We start from the raw sequence: 20,881 nt of genomic DNA, 5'->3' as shown, positions 1-20,881 counted from the left end.
GCAACAAAAAACCATTTTTTTCAAGGCGGAAACAAGTAATACAGGTTTTATTCAATGCTGGTGGCCTTATTGTTGCAAAGAACCGCATGTAGAAATTCATAACGGCGCACTGTTTACACCAATAATGTAGCGTCTCAGTGTGACTGAAACGAAACATGGGGCATAGCTAACAAGTAATAACAAGGTTGAGTGCCGATGAACAGTTTTTTTATATGTCCGGCTACAAAGTAATTAGTGGGGACACGCAAAAGTCGGGATTTTTTGAATCAGGTCACGTGGTTGACTGGATGACCGGTTTACTTACAAGTGTGACAGTACAGCCATTCGCGATATTGGAAATCAACTAACGAAGGTTATAACTTGGCGACGGGGATGATGGTGAAGTTTATCACAAAAATGAAACATCTATTTTTCCGTACGGTGAGGTTCGAAAAAGTAGTTATAATAATCAGAATTCAGTTTGGACTGTAACAGCAATTTCCAGCCTTTATAAGCTTCAGTAAGCTCATCCAACAGTGTCGTCAAACGTTCCTTCCAATCAATGGGGCAGTCCAACTCGACAGCCATATCGTACAGCGCTCGCTCGGCAAAATAGCTCAGTGGTCGGTTTGACATGGCGTGTTCATGAATTTGTCGTACCAAGGCTGCATAGGTGTGGGAACATCTGTCTGCTTCCATCGGGCGTAGATCTTGTTGATGTCCGCCCTCCCCATGATGATGTAAATGTGGGTGATAATGAGGGTGATGTTGATGGGCTTCCAGTGGGTCCGTTTTCGTTCGTGCCGAGTCAGGGTCAGGAGAACTCAGATCAAGGAATATGTCCGACATGAATTCGGAATCTCGTAAGTGTTGGACAAGTGTGTGAAATCGTTTGACTGAGGATTGCATTGTACGCAATTCATCCAGACAAAAGTTGTCCTCGTACTGATTCTTCACATGCGACTGTGAGTTGATTACTTCGTCTATCCAACATGTCATCCAATCGGTAAGTTCATTGGACCAATTCTGAATGTTCGCCTGGTCCAATCGTAGCTGCATATGACGAATACGAAAGTCGGTCAGTTGGTATTTGGCTGTGTCTGCCGAGGCAACCGATCTTGTGGCATATAATAGCTTTTGGGCTTTCCACAATATCAAATCACAAACATATGCCAGATGAAATTTCTTCTCGAGAAACCTGGCCAAATGTACAAGGTGTTGATGTGAAGAATTTTGGCAACAAGTAGCCATACCGTTGGCGAATAGCTTCCTTGCTGTTTCTGCTGTAACTGTTGCGTTATCACCGTCATTAGAGGCGACTGTCTCATAGGTAAGCTGTAAACGATTCCAGGCGATTTCACCCTTGGCCGTCTTGGATTTGATCGATGCATTATGTTTATCCCGATGCTTGTAGAGAAGTTCTGTGGTCTCTCTTAACTGCTGATGTACGTTTAGCCAGGTAGCGCGGTTCACAGACATTGTACTGATTTTGTGGATCAGTTCAGTTGCCCACTTATAGGTGGATGTGTCTCGTTCAATATACTCAGAGACCAACCAAGATAGCTGACCTGTGAGACTCAATAGGTTGAATGGAAGGTTGGAGGCGTGGGAAGACTTGTGGACTCGACGCCTGGAATCGACCGACTCTCTGTCTTCTGCATCCAAATCACCCAGTATTGAGGAAGAGGACGAAGACATCATGCTGCCCTGTTCACAAAGCCCGTTTGGAACGGTGGAATGCGAACGAAGCAGAGCACGCTTGGAATGACCCAATGGGTTCGGGGGTGGTGGCATTTGGGCTGTCTTGTTGTCCTCGTGTGAATGCTTCGAGCGAAACGAGTGCTTCAATTTCTTTTTGAAACGCGTCCCCTCAGCTTTGCGAATTTCATGGGCCAAATGTTCCACTTGCTCCGGAGTCGGACCTTCGTCATCACTTTCTGTGGAACTGTTATCTGTGCTGAAGGATAAACTGTTCAGCTCCCATCGAAGGTTCTCACTGTCTTGATCATCATCGTCCGATATGACGAACATGATCTTATCAGACAAGGGAGATTGTGGACTTTCCAAGCCAAATGCTTTGTTTTTCTCCTTCGGGTCATTCAATAACAAGTTTGGGTCACGTTTGAACTGTGTCAAGTACTTGTCTGCCTCCTTGAACAAAGTCACATTTTGTTTTCGAATGCGTTGCGTTATTTTTTCAAGAAATTCAAGAGCTTGATAGTCCTTCACAAGTATGGCAGTGCCTGAAAGACGACTGAGGGTGGATATACGCGCATTTGCCACATCGATCTGATAGAGTTTCTTGTCCAATTTAATTGCGTCCTTGTTGAAGACATTTGGAGCACAAATTGTTTGAACGAGGTCAGGTTCAGATTCCACCCGACACAAATCGCTGGCCATCTCTTCCGGTTTGGTCATCAACCTGTGTGCAAATTCAAGTTCGGTTCGACGCTGTCTTTCTTCTAAGGCCTCTCTTTCTTGTCTCCTCATCTCGTCTTGTTCGGCATCAGATGGACTTCGATCTAAAGGGAGAGAATACCAATGAGCACGGAATTGGCGAGGATGCATAAAAGAGATATTTGGGCTAATGTCGTCACCTTTGTTCATCTGTAACATTCTTTCCGAAAGAAGCTTGAGGTCTCATATCTTATCAAATTATACACAGATGCGGTCGAAATGCCTGGGGGTCGGGTTCGAACCGCGGATCTTCAAGACCACTGTGCTTTCTCGAGCTGAGGTATCATGCGGACGACGTTGAGCTAAAATATGGGGAATTCGGGAAGCATTCCCACGGATACTGGGCACTGCATGATAAAAAAACGTCGAAAACCGCAAACTTTAGCTAAACGAACCCGAGGCCTAATACCTCAACAAAACTGGGGTCATTGTGAACTCGTCTCATACTTTTATATGGTTGTATTCGGCTTCAGGAAATGCAAAAGTGCTTTTCAAATAAACGACTGAACTATGACAATGAAAATTCATTCTCAGGGGTGGAGGTACCCGTGTAAAATACACATTTCGTTTGGTTTGGATCCAGGTGGGTCACAGAGCCGAATGAGTTTTGGAATGCAGCATTCACCGTGTTAGTATACTGATGCAATAACCTACTCACGTCTACGTGTTATCACATTGTCTTTCACCTGGAAGCACACAGGTCATTAGTCGTTGGCCTACCCCGAATGGAACTGAGCATCTATTCGCAGATTCAAAATGATTCCTGGCCGTGAAGCTTGTATGACCTCTTCGTTGTAGTCTTGCTTTGACCTAGTGAACTAGTTACTATACGAGTCAGTATTCCGCCTAGGGACACCATGCGGCTGTCAAGTGACGGTCGCTCTACGCATCCAGCTCTGCTTGCTAGTAGGTTGAGAAAGATCATAGCAACATGCCTATAAATGAATGACTAAAGCATGTGAGGGACCAACTACTTTGATGTGCTTGGAGTACTGTAATCTCTGAGGCCACACCTTGTCCGGTCTGACTTGATTCCAGCAACCATTCAGTGAAGAGTTTTACCGAGCATCTGACCAAAAAATATGCGTGAGCTTTTCAAGGCTTGTATAATCATATGGGTTGATGACACATTTGTACGACTGGCATAATTTATCAAATCCCTCCACGGACAGACCATCGAATTCCTTCTGGATCATGCAATATGTACTTCCAAGTTTCCGTCCTTCAAACACGCAAAAGTAATTTGAATACTCCTCAAGTGACCTAGGCTACTGTGACATTTCTAGGTTTGTTTGATACTACTGGACTGATTGTTGGAATGCTGGGAAAGACTCACATATCTATAGCCGCACCTCTACAAAACCGAACCGATCGTTCGGCTTTTAGATCATCCAACCGCTACACTAAGTTTTCCCACAGATGGGCACACGCATCTACCTGCGTTTGGAGTATGCCACTGTCTCCTTAGGTGAAAGAGCAGACCACGAGGTCGGTGTCAATCGTGTTGCCTCTCCGCAAGAACCTGACAGTTAGACCATATGAGCTGGAACAACTGGTAGGTTCAAGTAACATGGACAGAGTCAAACCTGAGGAGGTTGGGCTCGCAAATCGAAAGATAGATTCCCTCCGATAGGTTGAACGCGCAGCTAGGACTCGACGGCGGACAACAAGCTGGTTTTGCAGAGAGAGAGGGAAGCCTCCACAAGCGTCCCCTAAGGTAGTAGCCTCGCATCCCTTCTGGTTGCAGTTCTAGTAGGACTGTAACAACTTAGGCGTTTTCGGTTCTTCCAGAACACCTCGACTGACATTAGCCATCTTCATGAAACAGTGGCGTTTCTCGTTAACGCTAAAACTCCTAGAATGCTTTAGGGGGAGAATGTATGAAGGGTGTATGAAAAGCTATAGTGGCGCTCGATAAGGATGTTCACACTGTCCATCTTTGTCCCAGTTTGTCAGTGATGAGATAATGAGGCGAACACTGACTAAGGTTTCCATGTCGAGTTACCACCCACCGAGACAAGCTCTGATTCGGAGTGGACAAAAGTTGAGTTGGCAAAATGGAATTCAGAACGTTTCAAAACGTTTAGACACTGCTGACTCTCCTTGTGCTTGGATGGAGATAAGACGGTTAACCGGCATCAGTGATGTCATTTTCTATCCATAATGTCTGGCTGAGTTTTCTATCGCCCGGTTCCTGCATGACCAGCCCCTACAGAGGTGAGCGTACTGATCGATCGAGATGGAGGTCTTCATCTGGAACACACATGCAGCCAATTCAAGCCACTGTCTCCCGTATCCCATGAAAGTAGTAGTTCACGTTTCCCACTGGCGTCAGATTGCAGCTAACCTTGAAGGTCACTTGGATCGGAAATGACAGATGATACATCCGCCCAAAGATCTTATAAAATCATCATCATCATCATCATCATCATCATCATCATCATCATCATCATCATCATCATCATCATCATCATCATCATTATATATATATATATATATATATATTAAAAGTCCAAGAGCGAAAAGCAGAGAATAGGAGTAGGTGAGGGAGGGGACCTAGTGCTGGCCTATGTTAAGCATTCTGGGGTGCCTACACCTCCAGCCGCTCAATCAAACAATCTGGAAAGAAAGTGACACCACGGACGCTACTGACATCGATTAGCCGCCAGTTTTGCATCGTCCCCAGCCAAGCACAGACGAGGTCAGCGGGATCCCGTCTTGGAAGGCGTACAACACCAACAACACCAAACTCTTCGTTCACGCCTTTCTACCAAGTCATGTGCTGTCCACCTCGCGTTTCGCGCCATCCCGAAGGAGGCACGGAGAACAACACTCGTCTCGGTAGACGGTATTTCGGCATGCGTAGCACATGACCGAGCCATCGTAGTCGATGATGCTGGATGTTTTCCCGGATTGAGGTGCCTGCAGCACAACCAAATACCCGTTTTCTAATCGCCTCGTTGCTGATACGCTGACGCCATCCGAAACCAGCCAGGCTTTTGAGGCATCGGTGGTCGAAAACCTGAAGATGCCTCACATCATCTGTCCGCACCCATACAATGACAGCCCTTATTGTAGCCTGGTACACACGACCCTTAAGATCTAATTAGATTCCTTTTTAACGCCACAAGTGACGCAAATTAGCAAACGTGATTCGAGCCTTTGAGATTCTTGCACTGACCTCATCAGACACACTTCCGTCAGAGCTAATACAACCACCGAGGTATGTAAACATTTTCCACAATCTCCAGTGATTTTCCTTGAATTGTAAGGGATATGTTCGGAGACTGCAAAAAGGTAGTATAACGGTGGTCAGTCTATTCAACAGGGTTTGTGTTTTGCTTGGGTCCTCAAAGATGATGGCAATGTCCTCTGCGTATTCCAGATTGACAAGGCTTTCACCTGCAACGATTTGAATACCGGAGTTTGAACCCCGGATTATTATACTCACGCCTGAGCGACGTGGTTGGTTTGCTCGATGATCCGGCAACTTTCCTTGTTGTGTCAGGACATCCTGGTCAGTTGGCGCAACGGACTCTTGAAAACTACTGATCGATTTTCCATTGGTAGTGGGTGATTGCGGGATTCTACACCCAAACAAAACCAAATTGCTGATGAGCTCTGACAGAAGCGAAACTCGAAGATAGAGGTGCCTCGCTTTGGTACAGATTCGCCAGAATTTCTGCGTCAGGACTGGTAAGTGGCCGTTCAAACCGGAGTGGTATGAATGTATACGATGAATTAGTTGTAAGCCATCGGGGTTTTACTCATGAGAAAGTGGTGTTGAGTTTCTACTAGATAGATAGGGAGTTAGCGCCCAGGAAGTCGGCAGTGCGGCGTCAAATCGACTGGGGTCAAGGGACAAAGTTCTTGGGTTAAAACTCTGCTTCTTGTTCAAAATTCTCTACACGGTTGCCATAGGAACTATATTTTTACTCCCATTATTTTCAACCACTACGAAGCAGAAAGTGTTGAACTGCAGTAAGGTGTAATACATGAGAACATGCCATTTTTCACAATATGAAAACAATAACTCACCTTTTTTGAAGATTTTTCGAAGCGAAAAATGCTTCTTTTTCGACTGTGGGAGAGAATAGAAAGCAGAAAGCGAGGAGAGGTAAGCATGGGGTATTCTATCGATCCTGGATCAAGCATGGCTCATACATATGAGGATTGCGATCAAAGAATGAGCACTGAGAAAGAACTTGAAGTACTTCATTAGTAGGTAAGTCTGGTGATAGCTCTGCACATTAACGACTAATTTGAGACTTTTTGCAAATGTGGTAACAGCGTACCTCAGCAGTGTCGTGTCTGTACCTAGGGAGGTAGGTCATGGTTAACGAGTTCTGACGAGATCACACCAGGTGTAAACAGTGAGTCAGAAGAAACTGTTGGGATCCGAAAAGCATGTTAAGGATTGTGTCTGTAAATGTTTTGTCTTACTTTGTGTGACAGTTGGCGACTACTTACCACTTATAAGTAGATGGCGTCTAATTTAGTCTGACACAAATTGACCAAATCCCTATAGGGATGCGATTCAGAAAATGTATAAAAGACACGAAGGGAGTGGAGTCTTGTTAGTTGGACGGGTGTTCTATGAGCTAAACTGCTATCCTCTGTCCTAGGCTAATGGTACCAAGTCAACTGTTGATCCTTGAAAGAGCACCAGAGAAGACTTGCAGAAATTGATCTCTTGTAAGAAAAGGTGGTGTTCACTATTGAAATACGCCTTGAAGGACCATCGTGAAGTGACAGATTATCATGGTGGTTCTGTCGGCGAGAAACATGAGCACTTTCTTTTCCTTGGTCACTTGGGGAGATTTGAGAATTTCCAAGGAGGTTCGCATTGCAGATCCGTCAAAAATTCCAAATATTCTCAAACTACTGACAGAATAGAGAGTAGAATAATTCACAAGACAAATGAAACTTCCATCTGAGAAGTCGTCAGTCGAGGAGCCAGTCAACGATTGTGACCACGTGATGTAGACTCCATGGGTGAAGGATGATTGGCTCAAGTTGACCACACTGATTATCAGTCAACCGGCCAAGTATTTTAACTGGTAGCAGCCTTCAAAACTCCTAAGTTTAGTGAGGTGCTCACTGGTGGTGACTCTCCATAAGGATGATACGGTGCTCCTTCGATTTTCACCATAATTTGGCTTCATTTACAGGACGAAATCTCACTTGAAAAGACACGTGTGGCAAGTCAACATGATGACCAAGCCAACGAATGTTGCATGAATCAGAGCCAACGAAGAATTCAGATGGTGGATAAGTCATCAAGCACTGAAAATTAGTTCACCAATGTGGTTAAACTGAGGAAAACCTCTGGTTACATGGATGTATTTTAGTATACAAAGATCCATTCTACCAGCTATTGGTTTTCGACTGACCAGATCGATAAAGCAATGCGAACATTTGAACGAAGTATAGCTTGGTGCATGCATTACCACGCTTGGATGGATTTTTCTTGAGTGAATCCTGAACAGTGTTCACTAACAAGTACAGACAGTGGCGCGTTTCAGCGATTGACAGTGACAGTTAGTGATGACTTATATGAAGAATTTTTCATCAGAACGTCCTACCTTTGCGTGCTATTAGACTGACAGTAGTTGTTTTCGTGATTTAGCCTAAACCCTTTCTGGTATGCAACTTTTCACCAGCAAGTTAGGGTTGAAAGCTGTTGTTGCATACCAACATCTGACAGTCCCACAAATGCTATGCTACCTGTTCAGCCTTTCTGTCGATTTACGTAACACGCCCTTTTCCGTGGAAACTTTAAAGTCAGAATACAGCTTGGTGGAATAAGAAGTTATAAACCGCCAGTCACACGATAGCAAAGGACAAAGGACTCCCGAACGGTTGGCGTTAGTTTTTAAGCGGGTTGCCCAGCCCACTGACGCATTAGACCCGTTGGATGAAAATTTAATAAATATCACAACTACTCACAAGTAGTCAAAAATTAAAGCGTCATCGAGGAGTACTGACAGACTGGCCATCACCGGGCACAACCAAATTGGCAATTTGACCGAAGTTCACGGCGTAGAGTAAACAAATAAATCATTCAAGTGTTAGAATTTTCTTACAAGTTCACTGTGCGTCGGTGGAGTCAAGACAACGCTCTCACTTCCAAATTCAAATAGGTTCATTTGTCAACCAGACTACGAGTTTGATGTACGGAGACGATGACAGCAGGACAATGAGAGAAATATCGAATGAGGCTGGTTTGACAACCATCGTGTGCTTTCCTACTCACTTATGAACCATAATTCGCATCAAATGACCAACCAAATTCACCTGGGTGCCTCATTCACCAAAATGTTCCCAACAACTTTTTGCCACTTCATTTGGTTTCCAGATTTGCTGTGATCAGTCGCCTTTTTGTACACTACCAGCAACTTGTATCCAAGAGGTCCCGTCGAAACAGCCGGGCTCACATCTCAAGACATAATATTCAAGCCTTTCACGTTTTGTCAACCTCACACGATCAAGTCTTACAATGAGATAGACATGTTCGATGGCCAGAAAAGGTCGCACTGATCAGGGGATGAGTCTTCCGCCAAAAAAGTAACAATTATAGAAAAAGTGTGCAACCTTGGAAAACTCATCTACTACCAGCCTCCTTGAATCGCATTCATCAATATAGTAAATATGGAATTGAACAACGCATGTGTTTGCACACCTTACTGACTAGCTGATTATGGTAAGTCACTGCATGTGATCAGAAGATGGTGATCGATATTCTGATAGAATTTCACTTAGTACAAGTTTGAGAGGACACGTGACGTTATTAACATCATTGGGGTGCTTGAATAAGATGCCACGGGGTGGAGATAGTGAGTATGCGGGGTTGGTCAATACTCATCTCTTGGTTTTTTTATTATTTCAGTAACAGTTTAAAGCAGTTGGTTAATTTCATGTCACTCGGATGGGGAAACATTTGCATCAAACTAGTTTTGTTGAGCACATCCAGCTTACAGATGATGAAGAGAACTTAAACGAGAATATTTCCGCGTTCATTTTGAACCGTTGGTATCCATCATTGTTGGAAATGGCTGTAACACCTTCCCGGTGCCATGCCACCGGAGGGAAGCACGAGGGCTGAGATAGTGCCAGGTAACATATAGCCAACCTTGGAAAACTCATCTACTACCAGCCTCCTTGAATCGCATTCATCAATATAGTAAATATGGAATTGAACAACGCATGTGTTTGCACACCTTACTGACTAGCTGATTATGGTAAGTCACTGCATGTGATCAGAAGATGGTGATCGATATTCTGATAGAATTTCACTTAGTACAAGTTTGAGAGGACACGTGACGTTATTAACATCATTGGGGTGCTTGAATAAGATGCCACGGGGTGGAGATAGTGAGTATGCGGGGTTGGTCAATACTCATCTCTTGGTTTTTTTATTATTTCAGTAACAGTTTAAAGCAGTTGGTTAATTTCATGTCACTCGGATGGGGAAACATTTGCATCAAACTAGTTTTGTTGAGCACATCCAGCTTACAGATGATGAAGAGAACTTAAACGAGAATATTTCCGCGTTCATTTTGAACCGTTGGTATCCATCATTGTTGGAAATGGCTGTAACACCTTCCCGGTGCCATGCCACCGGAGGGAAGCACGAGGGCTGAGATAGTGCCAGGTTGTTAACATATAGCTGATTGTTTACATTCTTCAGCTATCCCACCGAAGGCCTTTCCAGAATTTGTTGTACTCGATTGATAGCTCGATCCCAAGTTAGCATCATATCGTCTCGCTCCCCTAAATTTTTTTGGTTTGGCTCATGTCACAGCAGTCTGTCTAAGATAGTGTTAAAAAATCGATCAACCGTAACACATGTTCGGCGCCTATCTGCCATGCCATCCGATAGAAGCACTACAGCGGAGGTACTGCCAAGTTGCCCAAGCCTAGACAAGAGCCGTCGAGATGCCAAGGTTGGGTTCAAATCTTCTGTTCAGCAAGCTTGCGCTCTAACCACTAAGCTATCTCAAGCAAGACTTATTCAGCTGCCACAGAACCTGAAAACCACATCGTTTTCTCCCTCGATAAATTATTCGAGAAGGGCTCGGTTATATAGATATCTTGACTCATTCCGGCATTAAGTTGAGCCTATGAGACCCGAGGGATTCCATCATACAACTATCATCTTAAATACTACTCATAAGTTTGCTGAAAATTCGTCAACAGCCCACGACCGGTTTCGTCCCTCTTGGAGCTCATCAGGTAGGCGCGGATATACACTCATTTGCAAACTAATTTGGTTTTGCGAGAGACACACCTGGAACCCAGCTGAATCTCTCGTTTGTGATGTTTCCAGGCAACTGAATGTGCTGCACCAGGCCGCCTCATGTTTCAGTTGGTGCGATATTCGAGATATCGAGATACATGTATATTTCCAATGCACTGAAAATTCGTGGACAGACCAACGACCGGTTTCGCCCTTTTTGGGGCTCATCAGGTAGGCGCAGTCCCCGAGCTTCCGTCAACCAAATTGCACGAAATTAGCGAATATACACTCATTTGCAAACTAATTTGTTTTCTTGTTTGTTTTTTAGCAATCCGGATTCACTTGTTCCTGTTACTATTTAAAACAAGGTGTTATGGTGCCATACGTTGTGTCAGATGAGTAAAAACATTTTAGAAAAATTGGACTAAACAAAAAGCTACAAAGTTTCCCCCTGAATGAAACGCGTTTGTCATGTTGTTCCTGGTCTGTTGTGTCCCTTGTTGGGAAGGGGAATCGCTCCACAGGGACACTTGGAATAGGTCCATTCTGGTATGTGGGGCTGGTGTCCAAAAAGCTATGCAATTCAAGTCAAATCCCAGGGTAGTAGAGCAGAGTGATTATAGTGGATGGCGGAAGGTAATCTCTCCCGTCGGAGGCTTTAATGTGGGAGGAACAGCGGGACAGCGTGCAACCCATTTCCACGTTCCCTTCAATGATGACGCAATCTTGGTCCACCTTTAATGCAGTGACGTGAAAAAAAGCCCAAAGCCACTCGACCAGGTACGACTTCTATTGCTATTCCAGTATATGGGAATATTGATACGAACAGCGTGCCTAATCACACGTATCATACCAGAATGTCAGCTGACAAACACGGAAAAGTCATTCACGATAACTCCTTAAGCGACTGACTAGTACAACAAAGAAATAAGATGAAAGGATGCGATAAACTCACTAGTTCGAAGCGAACTAAAGATGAATTGGTTGCGCTTCTGTGAAGCATTCGGGGATCTTCCACAATGCACTCTGTTCGGTTTTTCGGCTCACAAATGCAGCTTTCGTCCAATTTAAAGGGAACCAACAAGTCATGTGGTTATAACTTGAGATTCAAATTTTTTCATGCCTTTTTCGGAGGCATCCCGCAACACACGGAAACTTTTGACTTGTTCAGGTCAACTGAGAACAATGTTCCGAGGTGGGGTTCATTCACACGCATGCATATTTTGATCAGATAAACACTGCTCTGATTAAATCAACAGCACTAGCTCGAAACAGAAGAACAATCCATTTTGTTTTCAAACGGGCCAATATTTATGTGATCGGAATTTGTCGCGTCCTTGAATGAGCATGGCAGTGGCTAAAGCTGGGGCAGAGAACTTTTGCTCATCTCGGGAACAAATCTACCTCTCGACAAAGTCATCCCTCCATGAATCTAATTTTTTTTGGTGAGTTTTGACCCGGAAATTTTAGATTCACAGAGAGGTGACCTTGGCGAGTTGATCAAACTGTTCCAGGGGGCACGGTGGTTCGGTTAACCTTCCACAAATGTTTTCCTCCTGAAGTTTGTGGCTTATGTGCTCACGTGCAATCCAAGCTTTATCTTGATTGACTGCACGGCCTATACGTTGTGTGGGACGTATTCATTGTCATGTCGCACACTTTTCAAACGTGTCCTAAGGAATAAGCTTTGAATGGCACCGAAACAGACTGTGGGTGATTAGCTAATGTGTCAACTTCTCACCTCGACCTCTTGCGTGACCAACCTTGGCTTACGTTCGTTCAGAAGAGGTCAGTGCGTTGCTCGAATGACGTAGCGGTTCGCTCACCTATCAGCACGACCTACCACAACGAGGTCTCAAAAATAGGCTTGTGAGATCAGGTGTGCCAAAACCGTCTGGTGTCTAAACGATTGCGCGTACACACAGCTTACTGTGAGGTGTCTAATCACCCATGAATTGCAGCTCGGAGACCCCGACGCGTCTTCAACAGCCTCCGCTGATGAAGGCAGGCCCTGCAGTTGCTAACGGAAGAATCAATGGCATTAACCGGACTAGGATATGCACGTCAGCCTCATGGGGAAAGTCACTCTCCCCACTTTTCACAAACACTCGCAAAGTGAGACCCAGAGATCGATCTTTTGTGATCATGTAGCTACGAACACATATTTTTGTTTGCAAATCCTCGAGTTTATTCGCCAATATTTGTGAGGAAGCAACTAGCTACCACGTCATAAATTTATCTGACTCCCTTTTGCTCACTGAGGAGTAATGATTTTTCCATGGGGCTGCTCTGTCGGTTCATCACATTCACGCCGAACAAACCGGATACGTTTGACATATCGTTTTGAAATTCCACAGTAGTTTGATCAGGTTTCCTATATAGTAACAGGTAATGGAATATTTCTGTAAGGGTCAGTCACCAAAGCGTCCGTTTTGGCCAAGCAGTCAACCAGCTGCTGTTAGTTCAACATCATCATCATCATCATCATCATCATCATCATCATCATCGTCCTCATGTTCATCATCATCATCATCACCATCATCATCATCCTCATGGTCATCATCATCATCATCACCATCATCATCGACAGCATAACATCATTGTTCCCCACTGATGCTTCGCTGCCGTACACACTTGATTTTTTCACTATCGATCGTTGACCAGGTGGCTGTTGATCTGCTCGCCGAACTTGGCATACTTACCCTAGCTACCATTACCTAGACACATTTTATTTAAAAGCATTAATAATTTGGGGCTAGGAGTGGACTGGGACACTGCTAGAGTGCTCAAACCTAGACAGAAGGAAGATTAGGGCCCTTGACCTTTGGCTCAAATGCCTAGCCGCAAGACAGCGCTGTTTGGAGGGAAATGCAGTTGCCTTTCCATTCCTATAGAACAAGCCACCACAGGCGTTATAGCCCGCACTCTGGACGGCAGGCAGGCTGTGTTGGTCAGACCCGTGACCATTGATCAATCTTATATGGGAGTGTTGCGCGATGTATTTGAAAGGGTCACCGAGGCACACAAACCGTCACGCTATGGTAAGGTCTAGTCTCCTCGTGACAGATCAATGCCTCGCTTTTGCCAGCTGCATGTTTGGTGCTTCGAAACAATTTCACAGAGGAGCGGAGCTTCTAAAACCGGTTTATTCCTTTTTCAGTATGTCCACTGTTCGGGATCATTTCCAAGTTGACGGATGGTTTGTTTGTTTGTTTTTCGACCCAAAAGTATGGATGTGGTAACATACGCAGATGAATAATGATGCAATCAAGTCATATACTAGAGATTTTTCCTCTCCTCGCTTCGAAAACCTCTAGGTGACTTGATTCGAGTCCGGCCGTAATTCAGCACTGTGCATGCCATGAAACTCGAGTACGGAGTTTCGAACCCGCGACCTCCCGGCTAGCAGTTTGAACAGTAAGCTATTTGGACACGACTGACTAATTAACAGGGTAATTAACTCTCAACTAGACAGGACATAGGGCCACTCAATCTCAGTGATCACGTGTTGACTTGCTACTGGAGTGATGACTTTTCAGATAAAGTTCCACTTGTGCTGTGGAATTACTCTTCCCCTTCTTGGGTTACAAAATTTCTGGATTTTTGCGAGAGGCCGATTATTCTTGCTAAGGAGGAAACATCCGCACAGTGCTTCCCAGCTTTTCATTACAGACTGGCCTCACTGACAAGACGAAATGTCAACAGAAAATTGACCAACTTCATCGCATTAGTCTGCCTAGTGTTTTAGCTCAAAGCGTCTTGTTTTACATCAGAATTTGGCTTTTGAGTTTTCTATTTTCGAACAGGATGACATGAGATACCATGGAACTTGGGTAGAAGCGCGAGTTTTGGGATTGATTTCGGACCGTAACTTGACGGAACAGCGAAAGTTCATTTTTTCGCCGTTCCGTGCATGTAGGTTCCTTTAGCCCGTAAGTGGGTGGAAACCGGTTGACTGCAGGCATGACTCTGAGGCCAATTGTCTGAAACTGATAAATGAAAGATCACATGACCGTTTTTTTCACAAGGACGCTACTGACGGAGTTGCTGAAATCTCTTCGACAGCCCACGACCGGCTCCGCCCTTCTAGGGGTTCATCAGATGGGCGCAGTCTCCGAGTTTCCGTCAGCCTTATGTTCTACTTGAACCCAAATTGGACTGTTTTCGAAAAATACACTCAGTTGCAAGTCAGTTGGGTTTCCACGAGAGAATCAACTAAATCGCTCGTTTATGGTGTTCTTCAACTGAATTTACTGCACAAAGGCCGCCTCATGTTTCTGTTGGTACGATATTCGAGATATTACAGCCTATTCCCATAAGGGAAGCTACTTACAAGGTTGCTAAAAACTCTCCAACAAAGGAGTGCATTCATCGAGATCTGACCAATTTGGTCTCAAGTAGAACATAAGGTTGACGGAAACTTGGGGACTGCGCCTACATGATGAGCCTCAAAAAGGGCGAAACCGGTCGTGGGCTTTCGAAGAGGTTATAGCAACCTAGTGAGTAGTTTTCATTATGAAAAGATACTACGCTATCTCGAATGTGGTACCAGTTGAAACATCAGGCGGTTTTTTACAGCACATTTAGTTGAAAAATATTATCATAAACGAGAGATTCAGTTGAGTCGAGGTGAAAACCCAGTTGATATGCAAATGAGTGTATCTGTCAAGACCACGTGACTGGTACATTACTAGTTGGCTCCCTCGGGTAGTGATCGCAGGTTTTCTAAATCTCTAATTGAGTTCCGAACTCAAATTCGATAATTATCATTCTCTTTACTATGATCATTAGTTATTCAGACTAATTACTCACTAGTGGGATAACTACTTGAAACATTTGGAACAAGGATTACACCTAGAAGTTTCTTCTCCGCCGAACTAATGTAAATTTAACTGTTCTGCCACAAAGTACATCCATTAGAAAACCGTCCAGAATAAAGTGTATTCCTAATGCGCTACTCATAAGGTTGCCGACAATTCGTTGACAGCCCACGACCGGTTTCGCCCTTCTTGGGGCTCAGCAGGTAGGCGCGATCTCCGAGTTTCCGTCAACCTTATGTTCTACTTGAAACCAAATTGCACGAAATTAGCGAATATACACTCATTTGCAAACTAATTTGGTTCTTTCGAGAGACTCACCTGGAACCCAGCTGAATCTCTCGTTTATGATGTTCTCAGGCAACTGAATGTGCTGCACCAGGCCGCTTCATGTTTCAGTCGCTACGATATTTGAAGTATCGCGATACATGTATATTCATAATACCTGGCAACATCACAAACGAGAGATTCAGCTGGGTTCTAGGTGAATCTCTCGCAAAACCAAATTAGGTTGCAAATGAGTGTATTTTGCTAAATTGTATTCCATTTTCCTGAGGGATACTCCTCATAAGGCTGCTGAAAATTCTTGGACAGCCCACGGCTCTCTCCAAGAAACTGATACGCCCGTTATTAGAGTACTTAAGTCACACTCACTCTAGCCCTATTCCCCATTATCCAGAGGGTTTTTCTCAGTCGAATAAGGTGAATTATTATTACAACTCATTTTATCCTCTTTCCGTGTTACTAATCAATAGGTCTGTCATATCGATCGCTTTCATCTAGCAATCAAGAGAATTCCCGCTTAGCGATGACCATGTGACTCCACATAGAAAAGTTGTAGCTAACAGCGCACGAGGACAAAGCAAAACAACATAAGAGTTCCGTTCTTCCGTTTCTACTATCTCTGTGAATTAACAAAAACCTAGCAAGTGAACATCACTACGTCAAAAAGCACGTCAGTGCCATGATTAATGTGCTACCCTCACCTGGTTCTCATTAACTTTTTTTCAGTTTATCAAACATAAAGTAGAAAATAATAGTATTTGTGCGTAGATGCTATGCCAGCCAAACGAACAACGAAGCCCGAGATGCTATCGGGTTCCCCAAGCCTAGGCAGGAGCAGTCGAGATGCCGGGGTTGGCTTCCGTTGACTTAAGCCCGAGATGCTATCGGGTTCCCCAAGCCTAGGCAGGAGCAGTCGAGATGCCGGGGTTGGCTTCGAACCGTTGACTTTGCAGTCGGTAAGTTCGCACCTCAACCACCGAGCTACCTCGAGCTCCACTAAAGAATTAGGTATACGAGGACGAAACTGGACACAGTTCTTTGCACACCAGTTCCACACTGATTTGAGTTAGCTTGTCAGTTAGACGAAGACCACTGGGAATCAGTCGACAGAGATCCTCAAAACTTGGGATAGTGTGCAAAGCACGATTTACTGAAGGCTCTATAATTCAGAGCCTAAAAAAACTACTAATCAAACGAGTTGTTTGTTGCGGTTTAAACTTTAGTCCATCGGGACCTTACCATTAGATCACTACGAGGATCCCTTCCACAGTAACCTATCCATTGAGGAGAGACCACCGACCCGTTTTGTTGCAGAGGGAACAGTTTCCTTTGGAAAACAAACTTTTCTCCGATTTGGTTTTGCATCAATATCTGCTTTGTCGGTCATTTTATCATTCCCCTTGCTGTCACTCTTCTCCTTGAAGACCACGCTGTTTGAGCCATCCTTAGTTGTCCCTGGCAATTCGGGGATCAAAACCCATGATTAAAATGTATGCTCGCTCACATACATTACAAGCGCTGATGATATTGCTTGTCTTACATCAGACTCTTTAGAAACACAAACTATCGTAATTAGCTTAACCGGACATATGGCCACTGCGCGTCGAGCACAGTTGAAGGCTCTTGGTGTTCGACCTTTGGTACGTGTGAAGAATTTTGCTGGCCTGATGAGAACATCAGATAGTTTTCAGGAGATCCGATTCTCTCTTGATTAGTCACCTGGTCACATACTTTGCGTGCCAGATGACCGTCTGCCTCGCGGAGCCCCCCATACCCATCCTTGTGCGGGGATGAGACGACCCAGGGCCGGTAAGGTCATGAGTTGAAAACAAGGCATGGAAGCACTTACTGGTCAACTCAGTTTCATTGGCAACTACGGTCTCCCCGGACGGTGACTGCGGGACGAAGATTTGTGCCTCTGATACATGCATGGTGTCACGCAGCCACTGGTGCTCTTGCACTGAAGCTAATGTCTTCACCACACAGACCTCACTCCTTGTCATACCGAATAAACGGAACCATTTAACGTCAATGAACTGATCGAAACATCACCTTCAAAGCGTGACTTTCATTCCTTTCTTCTCTTTATCTTCGGTGAATGAAGCTGTATCAACTGGAACCATCGCATCTTGGTGCACCGCTTGTGAGCTGAGATCCTGAAATGAACCTTACTAATGAACGAACAGAGCGTCGCAGTATACCTTGTCGTAGCATTCAGTTCAGTTTATCTGAACATTTCAAAAAAATTGCGAGCTTGAAACCAAACAAAAATGGTGGTTTCTTTGACTCTCATAGAGTGGAATTCCACAGTAGGNATGATATGGTCAAGTACAGACACCGCTCTTCATCTCTCATCTTAGCATCGGGCACCCGTTTATTGTGGATCCGTAGAAACTCATCTCCCATCGGCTGATTTATCTCGCATTATCGAAAAAGTGTGCTATCACCGACGAATGCTTATGTTGTCAATAGATAATCCCTTAGTTTTATCTGTTCATTTATACTACCTCTGTTATGGGCTAGTCCAACGAATATAATTGGGCGTTAACACGACTGACAAGTATTCACTGGGCTCTGAGACGTGATGTATACCGGAGAGAGGACGCCATCCTGAATTTGCATCGATGGAACCACATTTGAAGGTCACGTGACCGTGCTTGTTATAGCGACTTCAGTATTCTATGGAGTTCCGTACAAACGTTCATCTGCTGTATCAAAATAAGCTTTGTATTTTGATGTAGATTGCATATCACGGAAAAGTTTATCGGGAAACTTCTAATATCATTTGCCTAAAATGTCACGTTCCTATAATATGTGTTAGCAGAAAAGAAGGGAATCGGGTCTCATTAGTGTAACGCAGGCGACAGACAAATCTCACAGATAAATTACCCGAATGTGACCTTGAAAAATGTTCAAGGCCAAGTTAACAAGTACTTGTGCTTCATCGATCTCGTTTATTACGGTTCGTTGAGAATAGGTGCTTAGTGGTTATGAAGAGGAAAACTCCGGATGATGGTAACTTTTTTAAAACATTCCTAAAGGCTATCTAAAACGAAGTACCAAAAGTCGATATCAGCAATCTGTGTTCAGATGATACCACGAAAGTTCAGGGATTAAGGCGCCAACCTAGAGTGCAGAAGGTCCGTATTTCGAACCCAACCCTGGCCTACCGACTGCTCTTGTCTAGGCTGGGGCAACCAGGCAGTAGTTCAGTGCGGGTGTCGTGGCAGTGAATGTCGATTACATAGTTGTATTCAGGTGCAACCTCAATACGTATGGAAACGAAGTTTCCGCATCTGATACATGATTCGGACTTTAAAAACGGAACAACCTGGAGCCTTTTTGTTGATGAAGAGCACACACTTCACTCACAGCCAATACGGTCCATCGGGTGACCAACAAATCGAACCACAGGTTAAACGAGATGAAAGCTCGTCTCCTGTCGAAAGATAAATCAGAACTGACCTCATAGTGACGGTTCAATCTGTCAAGAATTCTCCGATTCTTTTTGGTGCGTAACGTTAGAAGGACCAGGACACTACCGTACCTATCGACTATGTTTCCTAACTTGTTAAGGAAAGCCTTAATTTGAACGTCATTGCATATGATCACTGTGCACCACACAACAAAGAACACCCAGAAGACAGACTTCGGAAGTTTTGAAACGATAGAAACAACTTCCTTTGGTAGACGACGGAAGTAAGTTCAGTTAAACTTTGGCAAAATGAATCACAGTGCTGTACATGCAAAACTGCCCAATCTTTGAGCTGAAGTAACAGTACAGAATCTAGAAACCCATTTCCTACCTTTTTGTTTCCATGTGGTGAATCTGGCGGTTGGGTAGCAGAGAGATCCTCTAATTTTGCAAGGTTTTGTGGAGTCGAGAAGGAACGTCTATCCAAGGGCTCATTTTGTACAACCGGATGTTCAATTGTCTTTCGTTCCGCACTGGCACGTGTGACGTGGAAAAAGGCCCTACGTTTTCCTTGCCCATTAGGCTGACCGCATTCCAGTTCACATGCTGACGTTTTTCTTTGAGCCTCCTCGTCTGTCTCCATCCCGAAATTTGAGATTTTCTAGACGATGTTCCCAGCTCACTCCACAAAGAAATTCTCACTGATACAGAAGGGTCATCACAGAGATGCAGGCTAGTCAAACCCTCAGACTCCACTTTTTATCTGTATCAGTTACCAGCTGATCAGCCATCGACCCAATCAGCTGTCTTGCATTATGTGTGAAATGTTTGTGCAGCATGCAGACAAAAGGGAATTTTTCGGTGGCGAATGGATTTACTTTGATGCACGTGCGCACTTGCATGCGCGCTGCAACCTGTTCTCGCGCGTCGATACATCAACCAATCGGATAATGAGCAAACGCTGACACGTGACCACACATACAGCATGTATTGCTGATAGGCTTGTGTCCGAACTATGGTGTACGTGTGTACGCAATGGAATTCACAGGCAGCTTCAAGCTATGCTAAACTTGCTTACCACTGGAGTGAAGCTGGCCAATTTATCTGGCTTTTTTGTGATCCGACAATGAAATGCAAACACTTTCTTATATCTTTCCAATATGATCAGGGTTCTGTACGAACGGTTGTCAGCGGACCTGGAGTCGTCAGACAGCCAGGTAGCGCGCAATGGACCAATTGCACGATAACTTTGTGATGCTTTGTACGGTGTGACTGGGGTCGCATGTGTAACTCAACTCTGCACACAGGTTTCAATATTTTCTCGCATTCTTCACAAGTCTTCTCATCACGACTGCTCAGCGTGACGGATCGATAAAAATGACCTTCAAGGTTATTCTTGGTCACTGAGCAGGTCCTAGTAACTTCATCATTTTTTCAAGTTCCCGAAGAAGAGATCAACTAGAGCGATAGAGACCAAAATACACAGTACAAACATTAGGTCATATTCTAAGCGTTCAAATTTTCTCACTGTATCTTACAGAGGTGTTATTGAAACCGTCAGTAGATAAGAGGATTGAATACACTGGGGAAACTAAAAAACGACCGTTCCTCACTCTTTCCTCATCAGCAAGCATTTTGTGTTTCATCCCTTAGATTTGTTGGAATGATTGATTCTTGAGACAGATCTGC

At 44.3% G+C, this 20,881-nt stretch overlaps 1 protein-coding gene across 1 annotated transcript; it reads right to left on the bottom strand.

The window, feature by feature from the left end:
• Positions 1–25: 25 nt before the first annotated feature.
• Positions 26–19,954, bottom strand: T265_03665 (hypothetical protein; the record flags this gene model as incomplete). The annotated part of the gene is made up of 3 exons (XM_009168207.1): positions 26–2,501; positions 6,475–6,517; positions 19,584–19,954. The coding sequence occupies 3 exons, from the start codon at positions 19,833–19,835 to the stop codon at positions 406–408; spliced, it is 2,391 nt and encodes a 796-aa protein (XP_009166471.1).
• Between the last annotated feature and the right edge of the window lie 927 nt (positions 19,955–20,881).

Source organism: Opisthorchis viverrini (assembly GCF_000715545.1).
Source record: "Opisthorchis viverrini unplaced genomic scaffold opera_v5_53, whole genome shotgun sequence".
Taxonomy (NCBI): domain Eukaryota; kingdom Metazoa; phylum Platyhelminthes; class Trematoda; order Opisthorchiida; family Opisthorchiidae; genus Opisthorchis; species Opisthorchis viverrini.
This window is presented reverse-complemented; position numbering and strand designations above follow the sequence as displayed.